Source organism: Callospermophilus lateralis, chromosome 4 (assembly GCF_048772815.1).
Source record: "Callospermophilus lateralis isolate mCalLat2 chromosome 4, mCalLat2.hap1, whole genome shotgun sequence".
Classification (NCBI taxonomy): Eukaryota; Metazoa; Chordata; class Mammalia; order Rodentia; family Sciuridae; genus Callospermophilus; species Callospermophilus lateralis.
Genome location: NC_135308.1, coordinates 73,631,982 through 73,644,238, shown reverse-complemented (window position 1 = coordinate 73,644,238; position 12,257 = coordinate 73,631,982). Strand labels below are relative to the sequence as shown.

Sequence of the window (12,257 nt, the reverse complement as noted above, 5' to 3'; positions counted from 1 at the left end):
AGTTTGTGACAGGGATGGTATCCCTGTGGGCAGCCCATGAGACAGGAATGAATGAGGTTTTGACAGTGAAATTAAAACCAAAGTGGACACCCCGGGAAGTTTGAGGTGCCAAGGATGTGGAATGTCTGTTGAGGAAACCTGCAAGAAGTGAATAAAGTCAGCCCAAAAGAGGTCATGTGGGCTGCAACTGGCAAGGTCATAGAGGCAGGAATGCCTAAACCCTATGTAGCTCACAGTGCACCACCATGTTCCCCAGATGCCAGCTTATGGAGCTACCAGATTTAAAGTATGCCTTCCTGTGTTTCAGTCTTACTTTGATTCAATCCTTCCTTTATATCACTCCCTTCCTCCCTTTCGGATAGGAATGTTTTCCTGCCCCACCATTGTATGTTGGACATATGTAACTTGTTATTTTTAAATTTTTGCAGCTAACAGCTGCTTTGGGTCTCAGAGGAGACTTTGAACTTGAACTTTAAAGAAATGCTGGGACTTCTAAGACCATGGAGATTCTTGAGGATTGACTGAATGCATTGTACATTTTGAGATGTCCATGAGCTTTTGGGGATCAGGGACAAAATCGGATCTGAAGATTTCCCTCCCCCCAGAGGTTCATATATTGAAGACATCATACCCGATTCAGCAATGCAGCCTTGTTCAGAGGTGGAGCTTTGTTGAAGTTATTAAATCATTGAGACTCTAACCTCATCAATGGGTTAGTCTTTCCATAGATTTATAACTTGAATGAATTACTCAGAGTTGGTGGAAACAGTAGGAACTGGAACCTAGATAAACAGCATGGGTCCTTGGGAGTGTTCTCTTAAGAACTATATCTTGTCCCCAGCCCCTTCTCCCAACTCCCTTCCCTCTTTTCTCCATCCTGGCAGCCATGAATTGAGCAGATTTCCTCTGCCATGCCTTTCCACCATGGCCTAGAGCAATTGAACAACCAAACCATACTGTCATCTCTGAAACTGTGAGCCACAATGAATCTTCCCTTCTTTAAGTTTTTTTTTTTTTTCAAAATATTTTGTCACAGAGATGAAAAGTTGATTAATAATGATACTATTTCCCTGGGATGTAAATTTGAAGCTGAAGCTGGATATGGTGGTACATGCCAGTAATTCCAGAGGCTCAGGTAGCTGAGGCATGAAGATCACAGGTACAAGCCAGCCTCAGCAAATTAGTAGGTCCCTAAGCAAATTAGTGAGACCCTGTCTCAATATAAAACACTTCAAAATGGCTTGGGATGTTGCTCTGTGGTTAAGTGTCCCTCATACCAAAAAAATAAAATTAAATTAAAATAATGTAAGTAGAAACAAAGAAAAAAAACATTACTAAGGAACATTTCATAATGTGGTCTATGATATAATGGAATAACATGCAGCTCTATAAGGAAGGGAATCCTGTACCAGCTACCACATGGATTAAGTCTAAAGATCAGCTATACATTTAAAATGATTTTTAGATAATAAATTTCATGTGTTTTCTCATAGGAACAAATAAATAAAATTGTTATATACTAACATTAAACAAAAATAAAATTAGAAACATAATAAAAATGTTATTGCAATAACCAAAAAAAACCACTTATATATTTATATATTCAAAAAGATATATCCAAGATTTGTATGTATAAAGATTTAAAAGGTATACAATAAATTTAAAAAGACAAATGGGGAGACATATTCCATTCATGGATTAGAAAATCATTAGATTTATGTGAATTTCTATCTAAAGTCTGTCAAAAGTTTTGTACATATAAACAAGCTTATTTTAAAATTTATGCAGAAAGAAAATGAAAGAGAAAAATCTAAAAGTGGGGAGGAAATAATAACACAGTACGAGTCAGTGCATGCACTATCAGGACATTTACAACTATGATAATGCAGACCAGCTGGCTTAAGTGAAGGGACTGGCATGTTAGTGGATGGAACAGAACAGAGAACACAGAAACAGATTTACATAGACAGTCAACTGAGTTTTTATAAAGGTGCAAAAACAGTTCCGTGGAGAAAAGGCAGCCTAGAGGTAGTGAAGTATTTAGGCATCTATGAGCAAAGAAAATGACTGAACCTTACCTGAATTTCATTCCCTATACAAAGATTAACTGAAAATGCATCCTGGATTTAAGAATAAAATGTAAAGCCACAAAACTTTTAAAATATAATTTAAGAGAAAATCTTTGGAATCTAGGGCTGGGCAGAGAACTATTAGATGACACCAAAAGCATGATCTTATTATAAAGGTAAAAATAAATTAGACTGAATCATAATAAAAAAAAAAAAAACCTGTTTCTCTAGAAAATTCCATGTAAAGAGAATGGAAAGTCCAGCCCCATACTTCGAGAAAATATTTGCAAAACAAATATCTGATAAAGTTATAGAGTACATATAAATTTCTCAAAAGTCAACACTAAAAATATCCAGATAGAAAATTGGCAATAGACATCAACAGACAATTCAATAGAGATGATATATAAATGCCAAATAAGCATGTGAACAAAACTAGCCATTAAAGAAACAATTTAAAACTCTGACACAATATCTCTGAAATCTATTCCAGTCAATAAAATGAAAAATACCAATTTCTAAATGTAAGAGAGGATGCAAAAAATTAGATCTCTCATGCATTGCTGGTGACAGTGTCAAGTTCCTTGTTTTGATACTGTACTATTGTTTTACAACATGTAAATTTTGGGTAGAAATGGATGAAGAGTTCGTGGATCACCTCTAGTTTTGAAACTACCTAAAATCTATAATCATGTCAGAGTGAAATTGTTTTTAAAAGCAGTATGCAACTATGTTTCTCTAAGAAATAAATTATAAATATAGTCACTGAAAATTGCAAAGAAAAAGAATGGAAAGAGATATAATGGGAAAACACTACTTATAATAAAATTGGTATAACTATATTCATATAAGAAAAAGTAGACCCAAATACAAAGGTTATGACAATAATTAAAGAAAGACTTTTCATGATGATAAAATGTAAAGTTTATGAAGAAAACAAAACCACCATAAATACTCGTGCAAATAATGGCAGAGCATCAAAATCCATGAAGCCTGGATGATACAAGCAAAGGGGCAAATAGACAGAGTTGCCATCTTAAGTGGGATTTTTTAATATCCCTGTCTCAGTAATTGATTAAGTAAGTAGTCAACACTTCAGGAGGTATGCCATACTGGGTAGAGGTTGAGCAGAGGTCAGAAGAGAATGTGAAAGTGGACTAAGCAGTTTATATGAGAATGAAGGGAAGAAGAGAAGGTATAGAAAGAAATGCTGAAAAGGAGGACCCAGGAGCAGGGTCTAAAAGGGCATAAATACCAATAGAGTGCAAAAGAAATTCTTTTAGCAGTGTCCATGAATCCCATAGAGACTGGAGTGTCAGAGGGAGGAGAACTGAATTGTAAATGAGAAGTGAACTTATAACTTATTTTCAATCTCTGATCCACCCATGCCCCAGGGAAGTACAATTTATTCCCATGTGAAATCAGTAAAAGTTCTCTGAGGTAGGACTTAAGGAGAGAAAGAGAGTCTTCATAAATTTAGACTGTCATCAGTAGAGTTATGGAGAGGCTTTACTTATGACCTAGAAATGAAGAGGGAGGAAAGTTAAGCCTACAGGATCCACACTCACATCCTCTGATGTCCAACTCACCTATGTTCATTCCCCCAAATTCTTTTTATCTTTCTAATTCCCTTCCTTTTTCTTCTTACAGTAAGGACATCTTGATTTCTTGTAGCCACAACATGCTGGTCCTGTGACACTGGAATCTTAGGTCTCACTCAACAAAGGTCATCTTTTCCTGGTTTCATTGGGTAATGGTACTGACCCAAAATCTTGCACCTGACTAATGCTAGCAACTGGGTGAAACCTGCCATTGAACCAAGCCGCTGAGATTAAAAAAAAAAATTGCTTTTCTGTATCAGTCTTGAGAACAGAAAGAAATCTGATATCAAAAAGACACCTATTTTATATAAGAAGATAATTAAGATTCAGCAGCTAATTGATGTTTTAACTTCAGAAAGTTTCCTTTTCCTACAGTCTCTGAGGGCAGGGAAGATGTCAAACACAGTTTCTATTGGCTCCTGAAGATGGCCATGTCAGAGGCTGGCACTATATAATCCCTGCTGTAGGAGCCCCATCAAAAGTTGGGAGGGCTCCCTAAATCATCTGGGGAAGCCGATGCTGTGAACAGAGGACACAGGCACAGAAGAACCATGCAAGGACACTGCCTTCTCCAGGGACTTGCTTTTCTCCTCCTTACTGTCATAATGGATGCTCAAGGTAAGCATAGCTTACTTTTTAAAACTAGGGAGATGCTGGATTAGCTCCAGGATTTTGGGAAATGGTCCTTGGGATCCTGAAGACAATGTCTCTTTATCATTATTGGGTTTTGACCTAATATGATCTAAAGTGATAGTAAATGCTGATTTTTCTCCTATGAGGTCTCAGTTATTCAAGAACAACAATGGGACGTTGCAAAGATATAAAGTTTGTTCTCAGAACAAATTATGAGACTATATTTTGGATTTCTACAATGACACTTAAAAACTCACTTCCCAGGTTTCCTATAACAGTTAGAGGCTTAGGGATGACCTCAGGCTGGGACTCTTATCTCTTACTCCTGTACTCTATATTTTACTTACCTACCCTATTGGTATTTCTGCCCTTTTAGCCAGTGAATTGGTGTGTTTGTGTATATGAAAGAGAGAGAGACAGACATAGAAAAGGAAGGAGGGAGATAGAAGGGTCATAAAGAGTGATGTACCTGAACTGAGAAGGGTGAGAGAGAAACAAAGAAAAATACAGGAGAAGAGATGAGAGAGAATGGAAGAAAGATTGAAAAATAAAAACAGAGACAGATACTGGATGTGGCAGGGAGAGAGAGGTGGAGGGATAGAGGGAGAGAGGGAGGAATAGTATCTGTGAAGGAACTTTGAAGTAAAAGTGTGAGCAGCACCATGTCTGCCCACTGGAAGTCATCTGTTTAGACAGGAGTCCATAGAAATCACTCTGAGCCATGGTGCTGGATTTGATAGTGAGGATAGTTGTGGTGATGATATATGTGTATGTGCACATGACAAGGGCAGATGTAAACCTTGGTGCCTATAAAGACCACTCCCCCCCAACATGAACTGCAATTATACCACAGATAACCCTGCACCTGCACTCTGAGCCTGACATGAGATTCTTTTTCTTTCTCACAAACCCACAGCTAAGGCATTTTCTGTCTTACTATAGTGTTTCCCCTGCCCAGGGTACTTGGCAGAACTTTGTCTTTCTGCAGGTATTTTACTCTTCCTATTAAGCACTTGGATTGATTCTATTGTGCAGAAAAAAAAAAATCTATATCAGATGCAGAAGGTCATGGATGTACTGATGTTAGAGCACTGTAGGCAGAGACTTTAGGATGAGTCTCTCCTGGTCCATTTTTTCCTTTCCTCTGGGTACTTGAACTTGTTCTCTCAAATGCCAAGATTCTGCTGCTTAGAAGAACTCTGTGATTGTGAAAGTCTTCATGGTGAATTTTTTCCCTTGTGGTTTCCTCAGACCTTGCCTGATATCTGTTCTCCACTGGACCTGTGGCTCAGTGGAGTTCAGGTTACCAGCATTTGAGCTCCTGAAATGGGAAAATCTAGCCACATCCTTGGGAGAGCTAGCTTTTCTAGTTACAGGTGTTGGTCCTGCCTGCTTCAACAATGTCCCTCACTTCTCTGTACTCAATTTTTCTTCCCTTTTTCAACCCCTCTTTCAGAAGTCTTTGTCCTTCTTTGAGAAGCTCTACCCCTCCCAACATCCCAACAAGATGTTCTGCTCCTCACTTCCTTACTATATGTCTAGGATCGTCCAGGTCCTTGTGTTCTAGCCATATGCCCATGATGGTTTCCTGTTTGCAAAGCTGTCTGGCTCTTAGTGGTGGAGGTGGACTTGCAAAATGAAATGTAAAATTAATGTTCTGATTCCATTATGGTCTTTATCATCACCTTAAGTGAACGTATTTCTCATCATGCTGAGAATTATACCTTCTTCAAGCAAACATAATTTTTCCTCAGAGAGAACATTATCCTCAGAGGATGAAAATATCAAAACACATGTTCACATATTAAAGCACTTGCTTCAGATGAATTTGTCCCATCTTCTTGCAAAATTTCAACCTTGGAATTTTGCTGCCAGAGCATTAAAAATTCCTTAATCCTAGGACATGTTACCAGAGCCTTTACTGCCTGTAGTCCAGGTGACCACAGCAGCCTGCCAGATCACACTGGACCCTTTCTGTGGCACAGATTTAATGAATGTATTCACGATAGCTCCCATAGTGCCCCTCAAACAGTTCCAAGCCCTCAGAAGGGCTCCCCTCAGAATTCATCTGAGAACTACCCAATTTCTCCTGCTGGCTTATATCTTATACATCAAGGCCATACTGGTGTCAGGACATGTTGCCTAGTTATCCTTTGGAGTATTTCCTCTGTGTACTGAAGAGTTCCCTAGAGTACCTAGTACACTGCATTGCTAGATGTACTCATTTTTCATTGTGCCTTAACAGGCACCAGTGCTACAACAGTGAGCACATTTCTCAGTGACACAGCATAGTAGGGGAGGTGGACAACTAAACCAGTAACAATGATCAACCATAATATGTACAATAATTAAGAAAGTAAAGACTGCTGTGGGAACACAATAGGGAGTCAGCTAACCTACTCAGAAGTGGTCAGGAAAGGCTTCTGAAAGAAACAGAAATACAAAGTGTATTTTTTGTATTTTGGAATTGAAATTGTTTTTAGATATTCAACTGTATATATACATCTACAACATCTACATAATGCTATAACAGAAGTCTCCAAATTTGTGTTTGTGCACACATATTTATTAATATAATAATAATTTCCATATTATTATTAATTTTTCTAGTTTGGGCAAATGCTAACCAACAAGTAGGTAAAGAAATACATATGTTCCAGTGTTCTTAGAGTTCAGTTAACTTCTCCTAGATTCAAAGTTTATAATTTTTATCTTAAAACAACATTTGTGACCAGTAAAGTCTCATGAAGATTATATTACTGAGGTAGTTTAGCATAAGAGTAGAGGGTTTGATCTCTGAAATCTGATGGCCTGGCTTTGAATCTTCATTTTAAATTTTCATTGAAATATTAAAATATAGAAGAGTATCAAGTCTCAAGCTCTAGGAATTTTTGTGAAGTGAATACATGTAAACAATACAGAAATCAAGAAATAGAATATTAACAACTAGAAGACAACTTCATGCCTCATTTCAGGCAAAGTTAACCAGTTCCCTGGCTTTCAAAATCACACATTAATTGGTCTACATGGATGCATTCATACAGTATGTGACACTTTGTTCCTCTTTGTTTGTTCAATATTATAGATGTAGGTGAGAGGATATAAATTGGCAGATAAGTAACATGAGCAAGCCTAGAGCTCTAACATACAACAGGAGAACTATAGATAATAAAATTGTGCTCTTTGAGGGATTCATGCTAAATGACTAGATTTTAGCTTTTGTTGCCAAAGGAAGAAAAAGCAAAAGAAAATTTGGGTAAGTATGTGGTTTGTTGGCTATGATATTTTGCTTCACTATAACAAATATATATGTGTATACATATCTATATACATGTATATAATTTACCACAGCATCATGCAATAAACATTAAATAACACAATAACATTTATTTAAAAATACTTTATTCATTTTATTACATAATAACTTTTCATTATGTGGATATAGCTCCATTTCTTTATCCATTCACCTATTATGGTACAGCTGAGTGACATCCTAGTTTTGTTACTATAAATAGAAATGTTAGGAAAATTTGTGTAATATCTTTCATTGCTTTGGAATATTATTGAAATTGTCACATCATTTTGTCAGTATCTTTCTTTTAAAGTAACAGCTGGAAGTTTCCAAAGTTAATATTCCATTCCCATTACTACAAATCCTCTCTAACACTTGCTATTTACTCTTTTAGAAATTCTTGTGAATAAGTTTAATTCTCTGTGGATCTAACTTGTTCTTCCCTACTTACTAATGGTTTTCAGTTCCTTTTTTGTCTTCATTGGTCATTCTTATATTTCACTCAGGAAGGGAAACGTAACATATGAGTTTGATTCTAGGCTCCTGGTAGGTTCCAATGACCTATATTATTATCTTTAGGCCAGTACAGTACTGTTTCAATGTGGTAGATTTACAGCAGATCTTGAAGTAAGTGGTCTGATGTACTTCTTTCAAAAAAGATTATTAGCCTTTCTGACTTTTGTTGCTACAATAAGATGATTTAATTGTTATATTGTGCTCATGTGTTATAGCTTTATCAATACTGGCAGATATTTACAGATTCCTAGTTTCACATACATAATCATATTCTTGGACAATAAACAGAATTTTATTTCATATTTCATAAGCTATATACCTTTTTCTTCTTTTTCTTGACTTTTCTGGGGTCTCCAATACAAAGGATGGAATTATTAACAGAGAATGTTGTTGTAGCTTAATGAGATTCTCTTTTATTTCTATTTTCCTGAGATTTTTTATTATAAAGGGATATTAAATTTTACCAAATGTTTTCTCTCCATCTATTGAAACAATCTTTCATTTTTCTCATTTACTCTACTATTATGGTAAATTACTTTCATTTACTATTTTAAAAAACCAACATTGCATTCCTGGGTAAACCCCATTTGGTCCTGGTGCTTCTGTTTGTGTATTATTTAGTATGACTTAGTGTGTTTTGCTGAAGATTCTTTTGTCTGTATGCATGAAGAATATTGCTTTGCAGTTAACTTGTTTTCTTCTAATGCCTTGATTTTAACATTATATCTTATTGAGATGATAAAATAAATTATATAATGTGCTTTATTTTCTTTTTTGAAAAGCAAAACAAAACCTAGAACTCATATAAATTTCCTATGAAATATAATTCACCACTGAAGGCTTCTGGTTCTGGAATTTTTTGTGGGGAGATTTCAGGTAATAATTCAATTTGGTTATAAACTTGATATGATAGTGATTTTTTTTTTATATCCTCTATCTCCCTGTAGAGTTGATCTTTTGCTTCTTGAATTTGTTTATGTAATTCATTGTCAAAGTGAGTTTTCATTGTCTGATTTTGCTGTCTAATGTCTTCCTTGAGGCTCCAGATCATCTGAAGCATGTATATCCTGAACCCTTTATCTGACATTCCATCTGCTGCAGATATTACCTCTTTTAATGTTGAATTGACCTGCATTGTTTGTGGTCCTTTCTTTCCTTGTCTTTTCATACTGCTCATGTTTCTTTCTAGCTTTGTGAAACTGTTGTGTTAATGGTTTTCCCCTCATATATTTATATTGCTCTTGTATAGCTCCAAAAATCCCTCTTTTGTGGAGATAGACAATGTTAACAGTTCCCAATATCAACAGTACATCTTCTAAGCACAAGTTTTCATTATTAATACATTTATAGTTAGACTCTAAGTCTACAGATATTGGTTTCAATTATTATTTAAAAATATAGTCATTAGATTCATAAAAGGCATACCATATCTGGTGGCATATAGAAAACTGAATTTCAGACAAAGGATGTTATACCTAGGGGGGAAAGGAGTGAGGGTATGAGGTTAATCTAACCTAGCAACTTTGGAGAACTCTAACCAATAGACTGGTAATTTATGGAAGAATGTATAGATTCAACCTCCTATCTGTATTTAGAAAGTTACCCTACATATAGATAGTAAAAGTTAGGGGGTTGAAAGTGGGATAGAGGGAGTAAGAATGAAGAAAAAAGAAAAAAAATAACAAGGAAGAAAAGAGAAAAAAGAGAGAAGGAAAAAGAAAGTAAGGAAGAAAAAAGAAAAAAATGGGGGTTGGTGGGGCATATGAAATTCCTCTATATTACATTATTTTGGTGATTCAGTTGTTCATACACAGTTCTTGGTTTCACATATGTTGAGGTTGTGAAAGAGAGAAAAGAAAAGATAGCACACACACACACACACACACACACACACACAAAGTCTCTCAGAACTCTGTTTTCCTTTCCTCCAGTAGGTGGCGTTGTCTATTCCTAGCTTGAGCCTCTGTGTTCAGGGTGGTGGATGTAGCCAGTGTGAAAGGACATGAGCTTCCACCTGTATCCTCCCCACTCTAGTCTCTCAGGTGGAAACCAGGTGCCTGTACAGTTGTTGTTTTGCATTGATAGCTACACCCCCCAAAACTTGTGGGAAATATTTTGAGTTATTGCAGCTAAGGGTGGGGGAGTTGGAAACCGGGTACCTGGATCAGTGGCAGAACACTGCTGGTAGCCACGTCCCCTTTGATGGGTTTTAAGGGTTGATAGGTTTCCTTCGGTCTGGTGCTGGGGTCAGGGCCGGGCTTCCTGTGATTTTTAACAGATATATAAAAACATAAAATGTAATTATGGGATACCAGGTGATCTATTCTGCATATATATTATACAATGTTTAAATCAGGTTAAACCTATTTATCTCCTCAAATATTTATAATTTCTTTGTGGTGAAAGCATTCAAAATCCATACTTGGAGCTTTTTGAAATATGCAGCACATTAACATTATCGATAGTCACCCTGCTGTTCATAAGCACAATAGAACTTCTTTCTACTCTCCCCATCATCCCCTCTCCCCCCAGGCCTCCAGTCTCACCTGCTGTTTCTACACTATTCTTCATTTCAGTGAGATCAACTTCTTTATAGTGCTCATCTCAGAGAGCTCACCTGGCACTTATCTTTCCGTACTCCACCTTTTTCACTAAAGTATAATATCTACTTGCATCCATGTTTTTTGCAAATGGCAGGATTTCATGTTTTTTGGTGCTAAATAATATTCTGTTGTGCTATATGCACACTATAACCACACTGTCCATATCCTCTTGTTAGTGTTTGTATTTTTGATAATAGCCATTCTTACTAGAGTAAGACAATATTCCATTGTCCTTTAGTTTGCTTTTCCTTGAAGATTAGTGATGGTGAGCATATTTTCATACATCTGGAGGTCTGATGTGTGTGTGTGTGTGTGTGTGTGTGTGTGTGGTGATGATCAAACCCAGGGCCTTGTGCATGCGAGACAAGCACTCTGCCAACTGAGCTATTCCCCAACCCCCACTGTATATATTTTGAGAAGTATCTGTTTTGATCTACACCCCGTATTTTATCAGGTTATTTTTAAATATATCTTTTTAAAAAAATATGTTCTGGACATTAATCCATTTTAATATGTATAATTTACAAATATTTTCTCCTGTTAGGTAGACTGTCTCTTCACTTTACTATGTGAAAGATTTTAGCTTTTTGTAAATCTCATGTGTCTATTTTTTACTTTGTTTCTTGTTCTTTTGGTCTTGTCCAAAAGTTTCTTGCTCGTTTTCAGTATCCTGAAGATGTTTTTTTGTGGTCGTTTCATAGCTTATATTAAAGTCTTTAATCCACCTGAAGATGAGTTTTGTGTTGGGTGAGAGGTAAATCTATTTTTATTCTTTTGAGTGAGGATATCCAGTATTCTCATCGGTGTTTATTGGAAAGACTGTCTTCCTCCAATGCATGTTCTTAGCACCTGTATCAAAGTCATTTTACTGTGGAGGTATGAATTTACTTCTGAGCTATATATTCTATTCTGTTGTTCTGTGTTTCTGTTTTTTTTTTCCCCAATAACCTGCTTTTTTGATTACTGCAGCTTAATAGTACATTTAGAAGTTGAGTACTGTAATGAGTCCTGTTTTGGTGTTTAGGCTCAAAATGACCTGACCTATTCAAGGTTTTTTCATTATTCTATATACATTTTGAGATTGTTTTTCTCTAGATGTGTGAAGAATACTATTGGTATTTTGACAGGGATTGGCTTGAATCTAAATTGCTTCAGATAGAAATGTTGACTCTTGATCTATAAGCATGGCATGACTTTCCACTTTGTATTTTTGTATATGTCCTCTTCAAAATCTTCATTAATGTTTTAGTTTTTATTCCACAAATCTTCTCCTTCTTTTGTTAAATTTATTCCTAAGTGTTTCTCATAGCTGTTATAAACAGAATGGATTCTTGATTGTGTTTTGGGTATTTCACTGCCACAGTCTCTCGGCTGGGCACAAATCACGAGTCTCCACACAGCTTGTAGATTCAAACAGCAATTCTTTTTTCCCGAACTCACACCGGCCGTCTACAAACACGTTCTGGGGGAATCCACGTTCTCTTTCCAAATCCACACTCTGCCCTGATCCACTCTCTCCCAAATCCAATCCGCATGGGCTTCT

The 12,257-nt window shown here is 36.3% G+C and overlaps 1 protein-coding gene across 1 annotated transcript in view; it reads right to left on the bottom strand.

The window, feature by feature from the left end:
* The window catches only part of LOC143397703 (scavenger receptor cysteine-rich type 1 protein M130-like), a 93,389-nt gene extending 87,070 nt beyond the window's left edge, over positions 1–6,319 (bottom strand). The window contains exon 1 of the mRNA XM_077109258.1: positions 6,214–6,319. Within this exon, the coding sequence (XP_076965373.1) occupies positions 6,214–6,319 (106 nt within the window). The remainder of the gene's footprint in view (positions 1–6,213) is intronic.
* Positions 6,320–12,257: the final 5,938 nt, after the last annotated feature.